Raw genomic sequence first — 23,823 nt, 5'->3', positions numbered from 1 at the left:
CGTTTTGCTGAACGTATTTTGGTGGGAAAATCCGGGTGTGCAGAGCAGGGCCGTTGGAGGGGACCTCGCCGCCCCCTCCCAGGCAGATGTTTGAGCAAAGACCACCTAAACCGAAAAAAAAAAAACCGCCGTCGGGGGGAAAGCCCTGGGCTCGGCCCGGCCCACCCCCCGGGGCTGCCATGGCGGCCGGGCCCCGACGCCCCGCTGCCTCCCTCTAGCGCTGGCGGGCGGCGGGTCACGGGCCCGAGCGTGCACCGGGGGGTCCCTCCCGGGCAGACCCGGCGGAGGAGGGACGCGGGGACTCAGCGAGAGCCCCCCGGCGCCGCTCCTCGGGGGCCGAGGCCCGCTCCGGGAGAGGAAGCCAGGCCGCAACCCACCCGCCGCGGCTCCGGAGCGGCCTCCCAGGGTGGAGGGCGCGGACCGAGAGCGGCACCCACAGGACGCGATAACCGGCCCATCGCCCCGGGAAACGGACAAAAAAAACCCAAACCAAACCAAAGTTAAAAGTCGGTGTTTTCGCTGCCGCGGGAGCGTGGCCATGGCAACAGCGCCCGGGCGCGGCTCTGCCCTGCACAAAGATGGCGGCGCTCCGCCCCCTACCCCAGCCCGGAAGCGCCCTCCCCTTCCCGTCACAAAGATGGCGGTGGCGGCGTCCACGTCGGCGCCGACCTGGTCGGAGGCCGGGGCCGCCATGGCGGCGCGGGGTGCAGAGGCCGAGGCGCTGTTCGAGGCGCACACGGCGGCCGAGCTGCGTGCGGTGGAGCGGCGGCTGCGGGCCGGCATCGAGCAGAAGCGGGAAGAACTACGGCAGATGGTGGGAGAGCGGTACCGCGATCTCATCGAAGCGGCCGATACCATCGCCGAGATGCGCCTCAGCGCCGAGCGCCTCCTGGGCGCCGTGCGGGGCCTGCAGCGGGGCGGCGCGGCCCGGCCCGCCCCCCCGGCGGCGGTGAGAGGGGCGAGGGGCTACGGTGGGGCGGGGGGCGGCACCGGAACCCCCCCCCCACCCCCCTCTTATCCCCCCCCCCCGACCCCTTCTTCTAGGCTCGGCCACCGGCTCAGGAGAGCTTCTACCGGGCGGCGGCGCAGCTGAAGCTGTTGCTGGATGTCCCCGAGAAGGTGTGGGGTGCCGTGGAGGCCGGCCGGTACCTGCCCGCCGCCCGGCTCCACCTGCTCGGGGGCCACCTCCGCCGCCAGCTGCAGCTCGACGTGCCCCGCGCCAGCCCCGTCCTCGCACGCTTCCCCATCCTCCTGCGGCAAGTGGCTGCCGCCAGCCACCTCAGGTGGGGCGGCGTGGGGCCCCGGCAGGCTCCTCGGTGGGCCCTGGGAAGGAACGTTGTGTGAGGAGGGTGGTGGGACACTTCCGCAGGGAAGTGCTGGATGCCCCATCATGGGAAGTGGTCAAGGTCAGGTTGGATGGGGCTGTGAGCAGCCTGGTCTAGCGGAAGATGGCCCTGACCGTGGCAGCAGGGTTGGCGTGGGTGATCTTAGAAGGTCCCTTCCAATTTAAACCATTCTATGAGCCTATGACCTGAGACCCCAGTGCTGCCCCCAGAGTCTTGCTGCCAGCCACCCAGCTCCATGAGGCAAGAACGCCTCACCCAGTCCCACAACACCTAGATAGCCATACTTCTGCCAGGGGAAAACAATGTCCTCACTAGGTGGTTTATCACATAACCACACCTGAATATCTTGGTCAAGCACCAAGACCAGTGACTGTCTGCTTCATTCCCTTGCCAGATCCACCATCCTGCAGGAGAGCAAGTCCCTGCTGAAGAGCCAGACCATGTCAGACCAGGCGGTGGCAGAAGCCCTCTGCGCCATCATGCTCCTGGAGGACAGCTCTCCTCGCCAGGCCCTTGCCGACTTCCTTCTGGCTAGGAAGCTGGCCATTCAGCAGCTTCTCAACCAGCCTCACCACGGTCAGTACAACAGGCTGCCTCCTTTTTAAAGTTGGGGTAGTGCCCTTCACTTCACCCCACTCTTGCCCCACAGAAGAACAGCTGAGTCCCATAAAGCTCAATTGTGGGGATGCAACCACATCGTGCTACTGCTGGCAGTTTTTTGCCACAGCAGCAAAACACCACAAAAATTAGCAGTGCTCAGGGTCTTAAGCCAAGCCTATCTGTAATGAGGAAACAGGTGGTGCCTGGGAGTGAGTCCTTTCCCCTCCAGCCCTTCCCTGGAAGGTTCCCCTAGAACCACAGGGCTGCTCGCACCTCTGTTGAAGGGGCTGCCTGGACTGAAAGGCATTTCTCTGCAGGTGCAGGTATAAAAGCTCAGGTGTGCTCACTGATGGAGCTGCTAACCACTACCCTGTACCAGGCTCATGCTCTCTTCTACACCGTGCCTGAAGGGATGCTGCCAGACCCAGCCCTGCCTTGCGGCTTGCTCTTCTCAACCCTGGAGAGCACCACAGGCCAGCACCCAGCAGGTGAGTGCCTGGGCAGCTCCACGTTAGGCCTCTGCCAGCCCAGGTTTGCAGGCAGGAGGTCACCCCTGTGCTGGGCTCATTCCCCTCAACGCTGTGTGTTTGCAGGGAGAGGTGGAGTTCTAGAGAACGAGGTGAAGCTGAGCAGCTGGTTCAGGTACCTCCCAGAGTCAGTGGTGGAGTTCCAGCCAGCCCTGCGGACCCTGGCACACCCCATCAGCCAGGACTACCTCAGAGACACACTGCAGAAGTGGATCACCATGTGAGTGTGACAGCGTCCCCCTTTGCAGGGCTTTCCCATGGAGACACAACGCAGCCTCTCTGCAAAGGCAACAGCACAAAGCAAAGCCAAGCTCGCCCAGTTCCTCGCTCACTCCAGCCAAGCTGTCCCTTCTGCTGCTTTCTTGCCCAACATCCCCTCTCCCCAGCAGCAAAACAGCCAGAGGCAGCATAGCGCTGCCCTAACAGCCAGGCTGGAACACTGATATAATAACCAACCACCTGGGCTGCACAGTGAGATCTGTCTAAAGCTACTTTATGCTGCCACAAGCACCAGCAAACAAGCACAGAGTAAATGAGAAGAAAATCCCTTACCTGGCTCTTTCAGCTCCTGGTCCAGCACCTCCTTGCTGCTCTTCCCTGCACTGTGTGGGGGCAGACAGACCCCCTTTATAAAGTTGCCAGCTCCACCCCATCCCACCATGCCTTTCCCTGCCCCTTACCAGCCTTATCAGTCACACACCTGTGTCCTCAGCCCCTGGAGCTGCTGCTGGGGAGGCCAGCTGGTCCCTGCCATCAGCTGCAGCCCGCTGTGATGTGCTTGCTGGCCATGGGATGTTTCCCCAGCAACCCTTCCCAGAGCCCCCGCCTGCTCTCCCTGCCTGCTGGCATTCCTGGGGTGTAGTGCTCCCGGCTCCGACACCTGCCACAGCCCAGCAATCCACCTGGTGGGCACATGGCTTTCCTGTGGGGCCCCAGTGTGTGACATGGGGTGCAGCTGCCTCACTGAGAGGCAGAGGTACCCTCAGCCCCACAGGTGATTCTGCAGGGAGACCCTCTTACTGACAGGTTAAGAATTCCCCCACCTTGACGTAGCCAGTGGTCTCTCCTGCCTTCTCTGGGGCTGTGTCTGACCAAGTCAGACCAAAGTGAAACGTTCCCTTCAGGTGCAGCGATGACATCAGGGCCGGGGTCAGCAACCTGCTCATCTATGTGAAGAGCATGAAAGGCCTCGCGGGGATTCGCGATGCGGTGTGGGAGCTGCTCACGAGCGAGTCCATAAGCCAGAACTGGGAAGCGGTGTGCCGTCGCCTTTTGGACAAGCCTGTTTCCTTCTGGGAGGATCTGCTGCAGCAGCTGTTCCTGGACAGGCTAGAGGTGGGCACGCTGCTGAGGCAGTTCATGGGCAGCCTTGCTCTGTGTCCCCTCTTGTCTTGGATGTCTCATGCTGCCTGTTAGCAGCGCTAAGTGTGTGTTTTAACTGCTAGGTGGCAGGAGGCACATGTAAAATGTGGTTTGTTTTTTTTTTTTCCCCTCTCCTGGTTCTGTTCCAGACACTGACCAAAGAAGGGTTTGACTCCATCTCAAGCAGCTCCAAACAGCTTCTCACCGTAGCTTTACAGGAACTTGAAGTGAAATCCAGCACCTCTGCCCTGAGCAAGCACATCCAGTTTGAACACAACGTGGCCCTGTTCCTGTGGTCAGAGAGCTCCAGCGACCTGCCTTCCGACGCCGCTTGGGTCAACGTGGCAAATCGCGGCCAGTTTGCCAAGAGCGGCCTGTCCATGAAGGCCCAGGCACTCACGCCGTGCGTGCAGAGCTTCTGCTTGGCTCTGGACTCAAAGCTGAAGGCCAGGTTGGACGATCTCTTGTTCTACCTTCCTGCGGACTCCTCAGCTGCCAAGGAGGCCGCTCCTATGGTGCAGCTGCGCTCTGCCTTCGACCGCTATGCTGATGCTGGCACGGTGGAGGGGCTGCTCCGCGACCACTGTGTCGCCTGCATTCACCACGTGCTGGGCTGCGTATGTGAAGAGCTTCGGAGTGCCCAGAGCCTGCTGGGGGCACAGGTGGATGCTCCCAGCGATGCCAGACTCAATGCTGTCCTCTTCATGGCGAGACTCTGCCAGTCTCTGACTGAGCTCTGCCCTCACCTGAAGCAGTGTATCCTGGGCCAGTCGGGCAGCACGGAGACGGCGCTGAAGGAAACGCGCTCCACCAAGAAGCTGGGGAAGGGGAAAGCCCAGGAAGTGACTCCCGAGCAGGCCAAGTGGCAAGGGGTAAAAGCAGAGCTCCTGCAGCAGAGCCTGTTTGCTTACCAGATCTGGAGCTCAGCTGTCACCAAAGTAAGGAGCTGTTTCTCTCATCACAGCTGCTTCCTGTGTGGGTTTCGCTTGCTCAGCACCCTGCGGTCAGCGCTGCTGCTCCTTAGCTGGCTGCTGAGCACTCGCCCTGCTGCTGCCATGCTGCTCAGTCAGCCTGTAGGGAGAGGAGGCAGTGGCAGCTCAGGGGTGGCATCCAGTGGGACGGTCTCCATAAGATTCACTTTGGGAGGAGTGGGAGGTTGGTCTCCCTGTGGGCAGGCTGCCCAGAGGATTGCTGCTCTGTTAGAGCTCTGTCTGTGACGGGGTGCTTCTGTGTTTTGCGCTCTAGGGTCTGGTTCAGTGCTTTACCCGCACGTTGCTGCTGGACACAGCTGGCTCTGTCCTGGCCACAGCCACCAACTGGGATGAAATTGAAATTCAGGAGGAGACAGAGTCTGGAAACAGCGTAACATCAAAGATCCGGCTGCCTGTGCAGGTATGAGAAACATCCTCTCGGTAGACACAGAGAAAGTCTGCTGGGAGGAGAAAAGTGCTGCTTTCTAAAAACCACTGATTTGTCGAATGGTGCTGACCTGCTGTGGAGGTTGCTTGGTGTTACGAGCAGAGGGGAAACACTCTCCAGTGCTCTGGTTTGCTCTTTGAGATACTCACCTTCTAAGGACAGAGGTCAGAGGAAGGAAATTAAGACAGTTGCTGCTATATATTCAGACAAGTAAGATTGGCCCAGATCCTGTAAAACTGAGCCAAAGAAGGACTTATGCCTGCTTCATACAGAGAGGCTCCCAGGAGAGAGGTTTCATGGAAATTGGATGCACTGAAGGACAGGGCTGCAACAGTGGGACTGCGCAAAGCCTAAAATAACAGAAGCTTGCGGCTTTCCTTAGGTGTGGTGGTGGTGCAGGAATGACACAGTGACAAAGCAGGTGGTGATCGCATGGAAGGAGAGGAGGGCCAGTGTGAGAGGGAGTTCTGTGTTTGCACAGTATGGGAGCAGCTGGACAGGGCAATAGTCTTTTGTAGTGAACCTTGTAAGGTGAATTTTATTGATTCTGAAGGAAAAAGCAGCTGGATGAGAGCTCAGGATAGCTGGGAGGCCCAGGAGAAGAGCAAGGGAATAAATAACAAGCCCAGGTAGCCGGTGGTTAGAGCAGAGTCAGTGGTGACAGAAGAGGCACAAGCCGCAATTCTGTTCTGAGTACACTCGGGTGAATACCTCTAGTAAAACTACTTGTGGGACTTTGAGGACTGCTATAACCATAAGCCCAGTGTGTCCTGATGCGTCTTCAAGCTGCACCAGGGGAGGCTTAGATTGGCTATTAGGAAAAATTTCTTTACTGAGTGTGGTCAGGCATTGGAACAGGCTGCCCAGAGAGGTGGGGGAGTCACCGTCCCTGGGGGTATTTAAAAGACATGTAGACGTGGCACTTCAGAGCATGGTTTAGGAGACGTGGTAGTGTTGGGCTGATGGTTGGACTTGATGATCCTAGAGGTCTTTTCCAACCTTAATGATTCTATGATTCTAAATAAAAACTAGTCAGATAATTTGAGCCATGCTACAGGGGCAGGTAGGTCTCAGCTGCAGAGCTTTGTGGTTGCTGAGGAAGTAGGAAGCTCTTATCACAAGAACTCATGTTGTGCCACTGATAAAGCTAAGATAGCTTACAGACCACCTGAAAATAACACTCTTTTCTTTAACAGCCATCCTGGTACGTCCAATGCCTCCTCTTCAGCCTGTGCCAAGAGGTGAACCGGGTCAGTGGTCACACTCTTCCCAAAGTCACCTTGCAGGAGCTGCTGAGGACCTGCATGGCAGAAGTGCTTGCTGCCTATGAAAAGCTTGTGGAAGAGAAGCAGGAGAAGGTACGTGAGTAGGACCAGCCCTCACTCCAGCTGGCGTGGGACAGGAGGGTTGCTGGGCATGTGGCGATGCATATGCTCCTGTCCCTCAGAACAGGAAATGTCTGCCTGTGAGAGTTCGAAAGGGCAAGTATGTTCTTCCCCTGCCTCCCCCAAAAATGGGGCAAAAAGGGACCAGACAAGCCAGACTGCATGCTCAGAACGGTTCAATTAGGTTGGTTGTTTCTTGGTGCTGGTGTTTTTAAATGTTTCCCCTGAAGCAGTCCTTTGACAGGCCTCTCAGTGTGAGCGAAGAGCGCCGTTCCTGACTGTCCTATTTGCAGAAAGCAGGCACCTTCCCCATGACCCAGAACAGAGCTCTGCAGTTACTCTACGATCTGCGGTACCTGAGTATCATCTTGACGGTGAAGAGCGAGGAAGCAAAAACTAGCAGGATCAAGCATGACTCCAGGTGCGATACAGTTCTGGGGTTCAGCTACTAGCAGTAGTTTGTGGGGCCCTAAAACAGTTTAAACCAACGTCCTTAGCAGCTGTGAGGTGCATGCCTGCAGGAGCGGTGCCTTTGGGCCTCGTGGGAGAAGGGCAGGGCAGACTCTAAGCTCTGACATCTTCACCAACGCTAAGCTCATCCTCAAAATGTAGAAGGAGGGGTGGGATTCTGCAGCTGAGAGCTTGGAGACAGCGGGCTCGTCCCCCTGCTTGCATACACAGCGTGTCCATACGGTAGCAGGGATACTGTCAGAGGATGCCCTGGAGAGAACAGTTAAGCTCCCACCCAAGAGTTCGCTCTCCACAGCTACCAGAAAGGAGGCTGTAGTGAGGTAGATGTTGGTCTCTTCTCCAAAGTTACTAGCAATAGGATGAGAGGAAATGGCCTCAGGTTGTGTTAGGGGAGGTTTCGATTGGGTATGAGGAAAAATGTCTTCCCTGCAAGAGCGGTCAGGCCCTGGCACAGGCTGCCCAGAGAGGTGGGGGAGTCACCATCCCTGGAAGCGTTCAAAAAATGTGTAGACGTGGCACTTCAGGGCATGGTTTAGGAGGCCTGGGGGTGTTGGGTTGATGGTTGGACTTGATCTTAGAGGTATTTTCCAACCTTAATGATTCTAAGAGTTAAAACCTTGTGTCTTGACAACTGAGGCATCTCTGAGACGTACCACAGGGAGAAGGTTCCTCTGCAACAGCAGATGGTGTAGGTTGTGTAATAGCTGGAAACACTTTAGGCAGCTGCTGTACTGCTGAGTAATTCCCATTTTGCTCAGTCATCTCTTAGGGCAAGTCCTTCAGTATTTCAGAATATGCCCTGTTGGCATCAGCAGCCATCGCTAGGATGTAACCACTGACTGGCCTCCTCTGCTCTGCTTGTAGGATCGAGAAGGTGACAGACTTCCTGGAGGGACACATAGATCCGTTTGACTTGGATGTTTTCACTCCACACTTGAACAGCAACCTTAATCGCCTGGTTCAGCGAACCTCCGTAAGTTAAGGAAAGGATGGGATAGCTCAGGAAGCAGGGCTGCAAAACACATTTTGAATGGCAGCTGGGGTGGCTTTATAAACTGCTTAATGCCCAAAGATAACTACTGGTACTTAGAAATGGGAAGAGTATTTAATGCCAGCTGAAGATAAGAGTTGGCTGCACAGCACATGATCGATAATGGAGTTGGCTGAACTTTATCGAAGAGGATTCACTGGAGCCTGTGCAACACTAATTGGGTTAAGTAGTGCTGAAACAGGCCTAGAGCTCACCTATGGTAGTAACTAGCAGCACCTATTAAAAGCAAGTGTTAGAGGGGGAAGGGAGATACTTTGTGTTCAAACTTAAAGCCAACCACGAGTGGCGTACCAGTAGACTCACCAGCAATGTACTGTGTGGTCAGCTCTGCAGCTGCTCCCAAATACAAGCAGTTCCTTCATGCCTTCTAGGTTCTCTTCGGTTTGCTGACCGGGACGGAGAACCAGTACATGAGCAGGAGCGGTGCTCTGAGCTCCCAGGAGCTGCACAACATCTTGCCGTTAGCATCCAGCCAGATCAGGTAAGGTACTCGGCTCTTCTGCGTGTTCTTGTGGCTCTTTGGGGACCGGGTCTAGAAGTGCTGCTTTCCTGTGACCGGCTGCATTTCTTTCTTCCATCTTTTAAGATTTGGACTTCTGCCGCTGAGTATGTCAAGCTCACGAAAGAGCAAGTCTGCTACCAGGAGCACAGAAAGAGTTCAGGTTGGTAAAACTGAGCCGTACTAACTTTTTGGCAGCGCTCATTCTCCCACCAACACTAGAGCTTGCGGGGAAAGAAAAAAGTTGCCACACGGTTAATTTTTGAACCTGATTTTTATTTTCGGTAAAATGAGAGAATCATTACGGCAACACAGCATGAGATGGTTTGGATTTCCCCTTGACCCTCAAAAAAAACCCTGATGGCCCGTGCATTTTTGGGGCCTGCTGCTCTGTGGTAAAACATAGGCAATAACCACCATGAAAATGCAGTGAAGACTTATACAGATGAGGCATTTTGAAATCAATGTACAAAAGACAGTTCATATAAAGGTGGCTGCGAGAAACATTGAAGGATACTAGCTAATTATTTGAACTCCTTTCCAGTGCGATGCTGACCTTTAACTCCTGACGAAGCCTGGCTTGGGTATTTAAGCCTGTGTGAACAGAGTGGCTTGCTTCTCTTGCAAAGGCTCTGTGCTGTCCTGTTTCTGAGTTTTATCAGTAGAAAACCATTATGTTGCCACATTTCCCCCAGCTGAAAACATCTGCTTAAATGGAGTTTTCTACGCTGAGGATTGAGAGAGCCAAGGAATACCTCACTGCTACAGGAAGCAGTAATTAGTAATTTGTTTCCTTTAGCTATTATTAACCCAAAAATGCATCTGTGGTGGTGTCTTTTCAACTGGGAAAGAAGAGTAAAGGTCTGGTTTTATCAGAGCGGAGAGTGTTTACTCTGCAACTCTTGTTCTCCACTATTCAGAAGGATTAAGGACCAGGCATAGCATAACAGTTGTTTAAAAGCCCAAAGCTTCACAATAAAGGTATTCTTTACCTCTCACACCTCAGCTGTGGCAAAGCATTGAAGTCTGCAGTGATGTTTGGCTCACTCCTACCACTCCCCTCGCCTGCTGTGGTGGCACATGTATGTTCTGCACTAGCCACATTTCTCAGAATTCCTGACAGATGCTTCCTCCTTTTATGCTAAAACAGTTCAGGAGAGGTTGAAGTCTGTAGTTACTCAAGAACAGCTCTCTGCAAGGGCAACAGCTGTACTACCATGCTGTTATCCCCCTGCTTTGAGAGCAACGGGCCTCTCCCTGCCATCCAAAATGATTTTTTTTTTTTTAACATTGAATGACATCTGAAAAGTTACCTGTTGCTAACAGCAGCAAGGTGCTGTGCTTCCGCCACACAGACCTGCCTCTGTCTGCCTGTCACCAACTGCCAGGAGCGATGCTGCTTAGGTTGTAGTTCAAGCTCAAGTTGCCTAGGAAGAGCTGTTCTGCTGTAGTCTATGCCTCCTTGCAGTTACGGTAGATGAGGGTACGGAGTAAGTCAAAGGTATGCTGTAAGAGTTACTGATGCTTTTGTTTTTAAAAACTAACAGGTTCCACCTCCTGCACTCGGAAGAGCAGAAGACGAGGCATCACGCCCTGGCTCTTTGTTCAGGCAGCTTGTAACAGAGGAGGAAGACACAGCTGCACCTTCTCTCTTCAAGCTGGGATGGCTTTCTGGCATGACCAAGTGATGCAATAAAAAAATTTAAAAGTTTGTAAGTGTATTTGTCTTCACTGAGATCGTTCTCTGCCCTTGCCAGGGGTGGTGACGCCTCCGCTGGTATTGGCAGAAAAGGAGTACTTTTCCATCCTTAGCCAGATCACAGCATGCCCCCTGAACCAGGTGCAGGTCAGGATTGTCCTCACCATCTGGCTGCTGGAACAGAGGCGTAGCTACTCCTTCACCTCCTATTCCTTACACGTTGTTAACATTAAAGTACAATTAAAAGAGAAAAAAAAAATACACACTGTAACAGAAAACATTTCACAGCTAGAACTGGCTAGTGGAGCAATGCAAGGCTCCTCTTCACCTTCAAAAGCCCCTCCCCAGGCTACTCTATAGTTGCCTCCATAGGCACCACAAATTGCTCCCTAAGTGACCCCAGTGGGCACCTGACACTTCAGCTACAGCTGCCTAAGCCTTCCTGGTTCTAGTTTCACATTTTCAGTACTGCAGCAAAGAGCCAGAGAGACAAGGCTCATCGCACATGGAGCTGGGTGGGGAGCCTGCAGCTGGGGCAGTCCTAAGGGATTCCAGCAACAGCACCTATGCTTACTGTCTTATTAACTCTAAATGCTCAAAAAAAATTATGTTGCCAAATAAATTTTTACTAGTTTATTGAAATTAAAAAAGACTTATAAAACTGAAGATGAATGTTTGAGAGAACTTTACATAAAGCAACAAATTGCTAACAGATTAGGCAGTTGATTGGAATTGGACATTTTGCAATCCTACAACACAGATGTGGATTCCTCAGTCTCCTCGACATGAACTTTGTAACCACCCCAAAAAGAATCCTATAAAAATTGCTTCAAAGCCCCTTTTGCATTGCAATAGTGCAGCAAACCACAAGTAAACAATTTCCTGTTAACCTGTTATTTCAAATATAGACTGAAAAGGCAACAGGCGTTTTGTGCAATTCCATTTTAACAAACTTTTAAGTTGAAATATCAAATCTACACAGTGCTGTCCCTTCACAGAAGGCGGGGAACTGCTGGTTCATCATGTAGGAAGGCGTCCCCGGCTCTGTAAGCTGTGAAAGTGTGCCTCCTTCAGGATCTGGTTGATGTGGAAGTAAGGACCTTGGCTTAGTGCAGACTGCTCATGGAAGGACTGAGAGGAGACAGGACTGGATCCTGCAATTATCGGGTTTAGGCTGGTTTCTGCACTGCACGCTCTGTCAGGGCTGTTGATGCTACTGCTACTACAGCTGCTGCTGCTGCTGCCGCTATCGCTGCTGGAGGACTGAGACAAAGAGAAGGTTAACAGCAAAAATCACACAGTCTTCTCTCCTGTCCATAATGAAACACCTCAGTTAAGCAAACAATCTTTACAGTAAGTCCCTCCCTTCCAGATTTCCAGGCTCACCTTCAGCCTGATAGACTAACATAAATCCACCAAGTGCTTTCTTGGCATTCATAGCTTCCGTTATTGCAAACACATGAAAAGCGTCAGAGCTGAAGGGATGAGCAAACCTTCACCCAGAGGTTCGCTGACCTCCAGTACATTGGATTTTAATCTTTCGGTTTCAGGCCCACCAGCTCTGCCCCCATGACCCACGTTAGCACTAGTGAAGTTTGCTGAATTCATCTGAGAATTGGAAAATAAAGAACATTCCTACTGAACTGCATGTGTCAGTAAAGGCAGGCAGGACATGAGGAACAGTTTATCGCTTCTGTTCTAGCAGAGATTTTAGGTAAGCACCATGCAAAGCGTTTTACTACAAGTCAATCTTTCTAAAATGAGATTGAGAGCATCCAAAGCAACAGGCCGTTAAGAACAAATGCGACACGATACCCATTTTAAGTCTTTGAACACCTTGACGTACATACAGCCACTCCTCTCCCAGTTAAGTACTGGGACGGCAATGTTAAATGGTAGTTTTCCATAACAATTTACTTAACGGGACGGTGAAAGAGCGACAGGCATCAAAGACTTCCACATGCGGAAAAGAGAACTCATGACTTAGGTCGCATAGCGGGCAGTGCTCATATACCAGCATTTAGAATAAACACATTTCATGGTAATGATTGGAAGAGCATTAGCCATCATTTTCAGTGTTTCAAAGACATAAAATTGTTTGGTTTACACCATTTTAAGGGCTGCTAATGAAAGGTTCCATTAGTTACAGCTGATATATTTCATTACTCTGTGATATGCTGTTCAGGATAACACTGCACATGTTTAGGTGTTACTTTGCCATCCCATAAGTAGTAAATTCACAAAAGCAGCAAGCATTAATTTAAGTGACAACAGCTTAAGAAAACCCCACATTTTTGTAAGTATTAAACTAAAACCACAGAAGTCGAAGCTTGGTGGCCACAGCAGAGGAAGACAAATTTAAAGAAGTCCACAGTAATTTAATAGTCAGTACCACACCCAGAAGGCCTCACTTTGGAGTAAATCTGAAGAACGGTGCAAACTGCACCCGACATGTCTGTCAACAAGCAGTGAGAAAGGCCCAGGAAGGCACTGTATGAGTATTTGAGGTGGACCACATCTCAATGCCAACTGGAAAGCCCAAGGCACTGATTCCACAATCGATCGTGACAATTCGACCATATAAATTTCCTTGTTTTGCTAAGCACCAAAAACGCTTCAGTTCTGTTGTAGTACAGCAAGCAAGGCAATGGCACCGAGGCCGCACCCGTGCTGGCGTGTTAGGATCAGCTAGCAAGGAGAAAACAACAAAACACACGTGAAGTCACTCTCGAGGAAGCAGCAGATGTAACTACATGAGCAACCAGCTCCTCTTCCTAACGCTGCTAACACTAGAGAGGGAGAGAACACCAGGACAGAGAGGAGCCATGAAATGGTGCCTGCCAGACCATCTCATTTTGCATAGAAGCACAGACATTGAAATGCAATGCTGTTACGCTGAACAAGTCACAGCAGCCTTGGAGAGAAACCCACCGCACAGGACACTTTGTTTCCTTTTAGTCTGTGTTCCTTACTGCTTTTCGTTACAGCCACCTTCTGAAAATCAAGGTAAAAATTGGAATGAGAACCTTGTATTACTTACTGCTAAAGTTTCGCATCTTAACAAACATTTTAGAGCTGTTAGTAATTATTATTTTATACATGTCTAATTTTTTTAAAACAGAGGTAGTGTCCTGGGACGTGCTTCCTACATCTAAGGCTGTTGACAGATCTGGTTTGTCATACCCTCTTTATTTCCATTTCTCTAATGCAAAAATTCACTAGCACGTGAAGCCCGTTTATTGCCCAAATCACGTCAAAGACCTACCATTTCCCCAGGCTGTGGTGCACATTCTGTTACGCATTTGGACTACAATTAGACAAAAAAAGAATCCTTAAAGTCATCATGTCAGCAATGACAGGCATCTACACAATGAAACAAAAGTTTTAAGTGAAAGGGCAAAGGAAAGGAGCCCAATGAAAGCTTATGAGTACTTTAAGTATCAAAAGGACATCTTCACGGTTTACCTGACTCATTAGCCCCTCTTAACATCACACTGAGCAGTTATAGAAGTTTTAAATAATTTCCAAACAAATGTCCTGTTAAATGTATTAGTCTGTTGACCTGTGATGTAGTATCTTGATCATTCATGACAGGAATTTAAGAAACAGTCATTCAGTCCCTGCTGCTTTCAAAATCTTTCAAGATGAGTTTAACAGAGGCATGATCTGGTTTTAATTAGAATTTAAGACTAGCCCTTCCTCAACAGTGTAATCCTGTAGAGTGACATAGCTGCAACGCTAGACAAAAACCTTTGATTTGAGAGAAGCAACTGCTGCTGTGCGTCAGCAACCTCCACACATAGAACAGCGGTATTTCCAAGCTCTGGGGAATCCTGTCATCAGTCAGAATAACAAAAAGGAACCACAAGAAATGAGGTTTTACAGAAGAAAGTTGTTCAGGAAGGAAAAGAGCTAGTCAGGACACTGCAGACTCCCTTCCTTCCCAGGGAAAATCAGAGCAAACGGCTTTTCATTGGTGATTCTCCAGGTTGCAGAGCACAACTGCAGATTCTCATAATTCCTGAGAGTAGCTGCTTGCAGCTGGCCTCTCAGAGGATCCACTACAACTCTGCCTAACTGCCTAACTACGACAGGAGAGTAGGAAGGGCTTTCGCTGAATTTATAAGCAAGTACCAGGGAAAACACCAGAGCTAACCTCCTGGTAAACGGAGGACAGGCTGAACAGGAAGTGAAGTGCGTGGCAAATGCTCTGCTTCACTAACGTTTAATGTTTGCTTTAGTTCTAGTCTAGTGTTTTCATCATGCGCCTGTTCACGGACTGAACTGCAAAGCAGAAGTTTGCTGTTACCCCGGGGTGGCTGTCACGTAGGAGTGAGGGAGTGGCTTGTTCCAGGAGGAGCAGGAATTGCACATCATTACAGCAGTTTGCTAAGAAGCAGTACTGACAGAGATTGAAGAGAATCTGTTTCCCCACTGTAAAAGACAGTCAAGGATGCTGTCTACCCTGGATGAAAGGACAATCTAGTGGGAGAGAACAGCAACATCCTTTTGCACCAAATCTAGCTCATGTGAGCAGTAGGATTCAAAGTGAGGGACTGAGGGACAACATCACACAGCAGCCCATGTTTGACCTGCCTCTAAGAAAAACTCTCCCTTCACCTTACACATATCACTGTCAGCTACGAAGAGTAAGACAGAAGAACAAAAAAAAAAAAAAAAAAAGAAGGAAAGAGACCCTGACAAAAGCCAAGTTCAGATTTAGTAATATGGCTGCCTGATTTTCATACCGAGACTGTGTTCTCAAGCAAAACACCCTCTGGAAAACAGTCAACTTTCAACTGAAGGAAGGCAAAAGGAATCAGTACTTTAGCTAATGCTTCACAAAAAGCAGGCGTGCATATGCCCTCAGATGAAAAGCAATTCTTTCCTCATGTACTCTTTGAAGTTACAAATTGCTCTCACACACCTTCTCTCCTAGCTCAATATCCTAAAGCTAGTGAGGATTTGTAATCAGCAAGAGCTGCCTTTGCAAATGGCAAAGTATCAGGAAACGAAATAAAAGTATTACAAACAGCCAAGAATTTCAAAGTGACATTAATCGGAAGCACTTGTGCACTATAAGCACAAGAATTTCTCCATTTGGCACAGGAAGTCCTTAAAGAAACATTCAAATAATATTGATTTAATCTCACGGCTTGAATTTCTGGGCATGCTCAATTCAGTGATCCAGTATTACAAGAAAACAAGCAACAACAACAACAACAACAAAAAAGCTCTGTTCATCAGTAGACGCCATTGTGAATTTTGTTCCCTCAAGAAAGGGAACACTGATTTTTCGTAAAACTGTGTCCAGCAGGCACATTCCTCCACTCCAGTGTCAACAGTAAGAGAGCCTTCTTGCCTGCACATCAGGGTTTAATGTGTTAAAAACATACTTTTACAACACAAGTGCATGCATGAAGCAGGAGTCTTAATGTTAGCTTCAGCAATTGAACTCTGCCCTGGTTTCGCTGGTGGCAGGGCAGGCAGTTCATGCCCATGCTGTTCACTTGCAGGCACCCCAAACACAACAGCCGTTAAGGACAGAGTTAAGGTCACCCACTCTTGTGTGCCTACTACAAGACTATTCCCATTTCTGCATTTTAGCGGCTTTGCCCAGTCAAATGCCAAGTGTTTATATGACAAGCAAAGGTGCTTCTGCCACTCACCACGAAGGTTTTTCCTGATATTCTTAATTTCATTACTCCTACTTCAATCCCTCGTTCCACACTAAATTCTTCCTCCTCCCGCCACAAAGCTCGTTTAGCCATTAACTACTCTACACACGAAGAGGTGTTTAACCTGTTGGACAAGCGATTCAGTGTCAGATGGCAAGCAACTCTTTATGGTTCTACCCGTTATACATGAGAAGCAAATACTGCTTCATCCCGGCAAGTCTTACTTGTGGCAAAACACCAATACAGGAACCAGGAACATTTTTTATCACAGTAAATTCCTTCGCAATGAACACCTTGGCTGTTAGAGCATTTTCCATACAATACCACTGACTATCGCATCAGCTATGTGTAAAGGTGTACTGGTTAAAAGAAAATCTCCCTCACAAAAGGAAGGGTGGGATACTGAGCTTTGTGTAATTTTAAATCTAAGTGTACATTTGAAGCCATTACCATATGATAAAAGATACGTTGCTCAAAGTTACATAGCACAAAATATTTTTTTCAGTCAAGTATACTTAATAGTTCAATATAACTGCAATAGTTTGCAATTACTCATTACAACTGATCTTCAGAGTGGAAGGGCTATACAAAAACCAACAAGGATATTTCAAAAACCTTAGAGGAAATCAGTTTCAGTAGCTCCTCGGGACACATATCAGGAGGGAGCCTCTGCTCTGCACACTCTTCTCCATGAATATTTTGCAACAGAACTACATCGCTAATTAGAAATGCATACAGTGAATTTTCAGATGATTAATACAGGCAACAATTCAGGAAATCTGGCAGCAGCTTGGAAATCAGCATTTTTTAAAAAAAGAAATCTCATAGCTAGCAAATTGCACCATCCTAGAACACCTGTCGTGTGAGCAATGAGAGAATCAGAGACAGTTTATCCCATGTCCAGCAAAAGACCATGGCAAATACAAGTAGAAACTCAATAGTTTGGGTTCAAGTGTTTTAGCTGTGAACGAGCGAGTCTTGCTTAAATTAACTAGCTCTATCAGAGCATTTTTTAAACATCAGATAAGCACTACTGCTTGCAACCGGCACTTTGTGCGTCACATTGGTTGGAATGTTTTTTGACTTTATACCACAAACAATCACGTTACTATAAGTAAATGTAAAGTAGGAACAGTAGATGGCCAGGCGAAGTGACCACATGCGCTTGCAATCCACCCTAGTCATCTCCTCAGTTCTGGAGACGTTACACCTCCTTTCAGACAGCAAAACAAGAAGTGGCAGCAAATACATTTCTTCTATCTTTACTTGGGTGCTACATAACAGCATTTGAAGTATATTAACAGAAATATTCAGGCCAAAGATAACCAGGGTCACTGGAAAACATGCTGATTTCCAAATCACGTTTTACAGATTTCAATCTCTGAAATATGTAACTGAGTCAAGCCTCATGATGTCATACACAAAGGAAAAAAAGTGTTTTCATTAACCACTCCCCATGATTAACATTTCTCAGAATATTCCAACCGCTTTTTAAATTTAGCATTAGAGGAAACTGAATTTGCACAAGAAGGCTCTCACCTCAGTGTCCCAAGAGTCCTGAAGGACAGTATTCCTGGTACTACGTTTTGTCTGGGGAACATGACCATCATCTTCATTGCCATTCCGTCTCCTCTTCCTGAAGAAAGTTCAGGGAGAAAGGACAGAAAAAAAGATATTAGCAGCTTATTGATATACCTTCTGTTTTGCACTCTAAAGGGAACTCTACAAAAAAGGCATGAAAACTTGATAAATTAGTGAAGGATGTACCTAAATCTCTGATGTACTGTGAACTTTCACATTGTCTTTTTAGCTGTTCTCTACAGAACAGAGAGAAAACTACCATGTTTCTCACGAAGTAGCCAGGCTGATGCTTTCATATCAGTTTAAGGGACATGGACTCACACCTGCCATTAAAACCAGTGCTGAGCATCTCTCTAAATAAACCCATTTGACAATTCTCAGCCTTGCAACTGCTCTCAGTACTCAGGCACATCTAAAAATAAGCCTGGGACTTTCAATGACATCTGACAGGCTGAGAAAAGCACCCAGGAAGAGTGGCAGTGACCACACTTTCGATAAATACCCGGTTGTGTTCATCTTGCTTACATGAGCCTACAGCTAGCACCTATGGCGACTTTCTTTAGTCTCTCCACTCCAACAGCATTTGGAGTCAAGTCACATTCCTAAGCAACATTATCTTCCATGTGGAAAGAAAGTTTTGTCAGAAAACACCTCACGAAAGACAAATCCTTCCATGTTTCTAATGTATTTGCCATCCTCTTATGAGATCAATGCTGCTTCATAGCAGCTGACCACCAACTGCAGCCTAGAACCCCTGTGAACCGATGTCTCTCACTGTTCACAGAATTTTACTATTAATGTAATTTTTCCCACCATACAAACACCACAGGTCAACCAGGGCCTCAGTGTGCTGGGGACTATCCAAAAATATTGGATGGAGCTGTTTTGGTAGCTAAAAATTAAGATGTACTCAAATGAGTCTAAACAGACACAAGTGAGGTATTTACAGCTGAATCTTTTCTCACAGATGAGCTTCAGCAGCAGACTCAGCTGGCAATATCTGGTCCACGCCTACAGACCAGGAGCTGCCTCTCAGATCTCCCATCCCTGGGATGCCCACAGCACTCCTAACTTTTGTCCAGCACAGTCCATCAGCTTCTCCCTCTCCCAGGGCCACTCTTCCTAGAAGAGACATTCCCCCCTCTCTCCACATTCGTGTCATCTCTAGATGCCTCCTTTTCTAAACGCCTACAGCCCACAAGCAAACTCAACACCTCCATCCCCCACGGCCTACCCTGCCATCTCACGAACTCACAGCCCAGCCCTCACACGCTTCACGGTCCCTCCTGTTTCTCCCTCCTGTTTCTCCCCCCACTCAGGTCCTCTGCCCGGACAGGACCTACCTCCTTCCCTTCCCCACCGAGCCGAGAACCTCCCCCCAGCAAGGCCCCCTTATCCCCAGCATTCCCCACGCCCGTTTGATCTCCCGAACGCAGCCAACCCCCGCCCCCCCCCCCGGCTACACCTTTAATGTTCCTCGCCGCCTCACTCCCAGCTCCAGTTTAACCCCTTCCAGGGACCGGGGGTCGCTTCCCCACTCCTCCCCCTTCCCTCGATCCCCGCAGCTTCCCCCTTCCCGCCCCCTCCTGCCCAAGCCCCCCTCCTCCCACCTGCCAGCCCTGCTCCCCCGCTCGAGGACACTCACACACCCCTCACATTCCCCAATCGTCCTCTCCGGTGCCCGGGGGGCTGTCCCCCCGCAGGCCGAACCACGGACCCCACCTCCCCTAGCCACCGCCTCTCCTCAGGCAGCGCTCCCCTCCCCCACCCCGGTTCGTCCCCCCACCCCCCACCTCTGTCTCGCTCCCCGCTCGCTCGGCAGCGGCTGCCGACAGCTCATGGCGGGCTGGGCTGAGCTCTGCGAGGCAGGGCGGGACGGGGTGAGAGGCTGCAGTTCGGTGTGGCCTGGCCTGGTGCGGTGCGATGCGGCCCGGCCCGCCGCCCACCGCTAAGGAGAGACAACCCCCGCTCCGCTCCAACCGCCGCTTCCGGCGTCTCAGCCTCCTACGCATGCGCAAAACCCTCTCCGGGCCGGCCACACCCCCTACGTCACAACCTGCGCCAAGGAGGGGAGGGCGCGCATGCGCGCTGCGCAGAGCCGCGGCCGCACAGGGGGTGGCGGCGGCGGCGGCGGCGGCGGCGGCGGCGGCGGCGGCTGGCGGAAAAGCGGCCCTGGGGCGGGGGTGGTGCCATGGCCGCGGCGCCGCCGGCGGGGCTGGAGCTGTGCCCGCACTGCCGCAGGCCCTTCAGGCGGCTCCGCTCCCACCTCCCGCACTGTAAGGCAGCGCCGAACCCGGCCCCCAGCAGCACACCGGGCCCAAGCCCGAAGCTAGGCCTAAGCCTAGGCCCGGCCGCCGGGCCCCCCCTGCCCGGGAGCGGAGCCGGCTCCGCTGCCGGCAGCGGGCCGCGGGCGGGAGCGGCCGGTAAGAGCAGCAAGCGACCGCCCAGCCCCGGCGCGGGACAGGGGCTGCCCAGCGCGGTGCCCTGGGAGGCGGCGGCCCAGCCGGGTGGAGGGTCCGGCGCCGACCTCCGCCGGCAGCCCGAGGGACACCGTGCAGAGCCGAAGGTGGATCCCGCGGTGCAGGACCTAGACAAGTCCCTTGATTTGCCCTCCAAGGAGGTTAAAGATATACCCAAAAAACTGAGTAACAGAGTGAAAATATTAATAGAGAATCACCGTGCCACGGTGATCAGGGAGAAGAGCGGTTCCAGGAGCAGGGGCGTTTCAGCAGGAAGCCACAATGCGCAGAGGTCACCTGCGGAAGGGCTGGATTCAGGCGGTGTTGCTGACCACACCGATGCAGCCTGGCCTGGCCCGCAGGAGGGAATAACTGTTCCAGAAACCCCAAACACGGAGACACATGGCCTTGGAGCTGCAGAGGACACGTCTGCGAGCTCAAAGGGAGGAAGAGGTGGGAGTTTAAAGGCAGCAAAAACACCCATACATCGAGATCCCCCTGAAGCTGACTGCAGAAGTAGCCCTGGTGACCTCGTTCAGCAGGAGGGAATAGGCAAAACAGTGACAGAAGAGAAACAGATGTACCTAGAATTTGGTGTGGAATATAAACCCCCTCTTTCTGCTTTGCATACCAAGAACCTCCATCTGTCAGTGGCAGAGGGTTTCAGAGGTCACAATGAAGGCACGTCCAAAAATTACCTAACCAGCATACAAAAGCTTCAAGAGAGCAAGAAGCAGATGGCTGTAGTTTCTGAGCCCATCCTGAATGCGAGGAGGGACACTGAGCTGGCACGGCACCAGTTCTTGCTCCACACCTCCAAAAGCCAGCCCATCTGTCTACCCCAGGCCTCTGGCAGGAGCACGCCAGCAGGTGCCATGGGCTTGGAGTGGTTTCCAGACTTGTATCCTAATTATGATGGGCTGAGTATTTTTCCAGGGAAGCCATTCCAAGAAGGCGTGGGGGTCACGAAGACAACACCACAGGGCAATTTCTCAGAGGGACAGCAAGGTAACATGAGAAAAGTCTCTGCTGCTGAAATTTTCTGCACTGTCAGGCTAAACTGTGTAATGTGGCTGGGAGAGGAGGGGAAGGAAACACTAAGCTGCTGGGCTTATCCAGAAAGTGATCCAGTAAGGATCCAAGGAGGTTAACTGTCCAACCCTCCTGCCTGAAAAACCAATGGTTTACATTTCTATTTAGGTTTAAGACAGGCTTTTGCATGTTCAGGCTGGTGGAGCCGAATCATTTTGTGGGAGAGACAATTATCTGTTCCTTTTGGAGCAGTCAGTCCCAAGCCCACATCACTTGCAGCCGTACCAGATGCCAGCTGCGTGCTCACCACCCAGCCCAGGGAACGCAAGCACCACGCGAGCTGTCCTCACTTTCCTACCTTTGACTGCTCTGACTTCTTGTCATGCAGGTCCCCTCTCAGAGAGGCGGCTGATGGATGTAAGGCTGGGGGAGCTGCCTGCTTGGCTGGCCACCTGCGACTTATCTCCCCAGGGGCTGCTTGGAGGAGTGCGGAAAGGTGAGGCTAAATTCCTGGCATCTTGGGGCAGAATTGTCCCGCTTCCCTAACATACTTGCTGCAGCCTGGTCCAAGTGGGCAGCCTGGATCTTTATAAAAAAAATAAATGGACCCAACCATTTGGCTTTGAGAGTTACCTGGAAACCAGTGAACTCTGTAAGACCTGCACATGATTTGACCCTTGCATTTCTGTTCCAACAGCCTGGAACAGCTATTACAACAAATACATCAATGTGAAGAGGGGCGGACTAGCTGGGATCTCCATGCTGCTGGCTGGATACTGCCTGCTCAGCTATGGCTGGAACTATCAGCACATCAGTAAGAGTTCCCTCTTGGTATCTATCTTATTTCAGGCAATTCCACCTTTTACAGGAGGTAGAAAGTCTGTTTGCCACTTGTTAATTCAAGCTCTGAAATAGTTCACATACTTCACAGTTAAGACTAGTCTCAGAGCTCAGAGAACAGTATGCCAACCTGGCTTAGGTAGGGAGGAGTTTAATTAAAGCTGGTGATAACAGTTGTGGTTCACAGCTTCTCCCTGGAAAGCACCAGGAACGTCAGGAGCACTTTTAAGCCCTGCACAAAGCAGAGGGAGGAGATGTTCCAACACTAAGCAACCATTCCCTGGATTTACTCATAACTGACAAGGGGTTTACTGGTGTTTGTGTAGTTTCCCCAGCAGGACTTGCTGTCATGTGCAGCATTACAGCACATAAACAGAGAAGGCTGCAGTCAGTCTGCTGCCCACCACTGCTAGGCAAAGCATGCTCCTGTGGTCCCCGAGCATAGTGCTGTGCTAACACTCTTTCCTGTTCTTCTAGAGTGTCATCGCTGGCGTAAATACCACTGAAGAAGCTGGAACAGCACCCAAGGAACAGTATGAATATTGGACTGGGAATCAGCAGAAGTGCTCAGAACCAGTGTCCCAACAGGGATACAAATTAGTAGAGGTCCATTTATGTTAGAGACAGGTTCTTTAATTGTTGAGGGGGCTGCTCTTCATTTACCCTCTGTAGGCAGAGGGGTGATGCTGACAGTAAGAGCGTACAGTCACCACTCTGTGGTTCAAGCAGTAGTTAGTGCTGAAAGTAGAAAGTGTTAGAGCCCCCCCTCAGGGGTCTGTAGGCAGTGGAGCTCCTGTAGCCTGCAGGAGCCCAAATATCTCACTTTGGGACACCAGACACAGGAAGACTTCTTGACTTGGTCTGTTAATATAGATCAACCAACATGTATGTTTAGTTGGTGTTTGGCAGTAGGGTTTGTGATGGATTGTGGCAGGATGGGGTTAGGCCAGAATAACCATTCCTTTTAAGTTGGCAGAGTTGTGCCCAGCACAGCCCATCTTTTACTTACCCCACAGCAGGCACAATGAGGTTTGCTACCAACTGGCAGAAGAGTGGTCCCCACAGGGCCCTTCCACAAAGGACCCCCAGCCCCGCCTTGCTGTCAGAATGCTGCTGGTGGGGCTGCTCAGGCTCTGAGGGAAGGACCTTTGTGAAGGCGTTAAAGCAGCAGCACTCAGACTGCAGTGCCCTATTTCTGGAGGAAGAAAATCCATTGGATTAGCTGTTGTGCCCAAAGGGCAAACCCATGTCTGCATCAGACAAATGAGGATGGTTATGAGTGTGCTAGTTGTAGCGTGCCATCACCAGACATGTCTGGAAAAGGATTGGTCATGTTACAGGCATGAAGGGTGTAAAAAAATAACTCAAGGAAGAGAAATCTGAACTCTTTATTCAAAGAGCGGTGCAGTAGTGCTGTGTCAGAGGTGTTTCACCAAAAACTCCCTCTTGCCAGCAATAAACAGCTTTGTAAGTTTTCCTACTTGGTGTTGTGTGTTCTCAGACATGGTGCTTTTTATCCCCCTTCCCAGGGGATTAGCACACGCACACCCCCTCATCCGCCCAGGACCCTGGCACAAGCTGGTCCCACATCCCTTCAAACCTGTGATTGCGGAGTGACCACTCCTGCAGCCCCAGTTCACACGCAGCCAGCTGCACAGGAGGGAGCAGAGGCAGCTGTGAAGAGTCCAATTTTAGTTGCATGAGGGAAGCTGTGATTTCTCTGCTGCTTGTGCAAATTGCTGTGAGAGCCGGTGCTGAGCAAAACCAACTGGCTTTTCTAGTCCAGCAACCTCCCTAGTAGCCATCTCGCTGTCTCCTTTTGTGCTTTATGGTGTCTTCCTTCCATGGTCCTCAAGTCACTTCCCCAGCAGGAA

The 23,823-nt window shown here is 50.8% G+C and overlaps 3 protein-coding genes across 6 annotated transcripts; 2 read left to right on the top strand and 1 right to left on the bottom strand.

The window, feature by feature from the left end:
* Nucleotides 1-595: 595 nt before the first annotated feature.
* On the top strand, nucleotides 596-10,376 carry COG1 (component of oligomeric golgi complex 1). Of its 2 annotated transcripts, none has more exons than XM_075111411.1 (14): nucleotides 596-949; nucleotides 1,045-1,283; nucleotides 1,741-1,922; nucleotides 2,264-2,434; nucleotides 2,540-2,693; nucleotides 3,598-3,808; nucleotides 3,985-4,773; nucleotides 5,081-5,227; nucleotides 6,451-6,612; nucleotides 6,933-7,060; nucleotides 7,975-8,083; nucleotides 8,533-8,642; nucleotides 8,748-8,823; nucleotides 10,208-10,376. In XM_075111411.1, the coding sequence occupies exons 1-14, from the start codon at nucleotides 638-640 to the stop codon at nucleotides 10,346-10,348; spliced, it is 2,931 nt and encodes a 976-aa protein (XP_074967512.1). In that variant the 5' UTR covers nucleotides 596-637; the 3' UTR covers nucleotides 10,349-10,376. The 2 variants fall into 2 exon arrangements, with proteins under 2 accessions (XP_074967512.1, XP_074967513.1); XM_075111412.1 differs by lacking the exon at nucleotides 10,208-10,376 and adding an exon at nucleotides 9,205-9,330.
* Nucleotides 10,377-10,977: 601 nt separating this feature from the next.
* Nucleotides 10,978-19,646, bottom strand: VCF1 (VCP nuclear cofactor family member 1). 3 transcript variants are annotated; one of them, XM_075111416.1, is made up of 4 exons: nucleotides 19,412-19,646; nucleotides 17,577-17,673; nucleotides 13,291-13,353; nucleotides 10,978-11,622 (listed from the first exon to the last, which is right to left on the bottom strand). In XM_075111416.1, the coding sequence occupies exons 1-4, from the start codon at nucleotides 19,456-19,458 to the stop codon at nucleotides 11,380-11,382; spliced, it is 450 nt and encodes a 149-aa protein (XP_074967517.1). In that variant the 5' UTR covers nucleotides 19,459-19,646; the 3' UTR covers nucleotides 10,978-11,379. The 3 variants fall into 3 exon arrangements, with proteins under 3 accessions (XP_074967517.1, XP_074967519.1, XP_074967520.1); XM_075111418.1 differs by lacking the exon at nucleotides 13,291-13,353 and adding an exon at nucleotides 13,625-13,666 and having other exon boundaries at nucleotides 19,412-19,622; XM_075111419.1 differs by lacking the exon at nucleotides 13,291-13,353 and having other exon boundaries at nucleotides 19,412-19,630.
* Nucleotides 19,647-19,742: 96 nt separating this feature from the next.
* Nucleotides 19,743-23,426, top strand: MTNAP1 (mitochondrial nucleoid associated protein 1). The gene is made up of 4 exons (XM_075111413.1): nucleotides 19,743-21,085; nucleotides 21,498-21,605; nucleotides 21,807-21,923; nucleotides 22,427-23,426. The coding sequence occupies exons 1-4, from the start codon at nucleotides 19,810-19,812 to the stop codon at nucleotides 22,453-22,455; spliced, it is 1,530 nt and encodes a 509-aa protein (XP_074967514.1). The 5' UTR covers nucleotides 19,743-19,809; the 3' UTR covers nucleotides 22,456-23,426.
* Nucleotides 23,427-23,823: the final 397 nt, after the last annotated feature.

The sequence above is a fragment of the Phalacrocorax aristotelis genome, chromosome 16 (assembly GCF_949628215.1).
Source record: "Phalacrocorax aristotelis chromosome 16, bGulAri2.1, whole genome shotgun sequence".
NCBI lineage: Eukaryota > Metazoa > Chordata > Aves > Suliformes > Phalacrocoracidae > Phalacrocorax > Phalacrocorax aristotelis.
The sequence above is the reverse complement of the archived record's forward strand: the minus strand, read 5'-3'. Positions and strand labels throughout refer to the sequence as shown.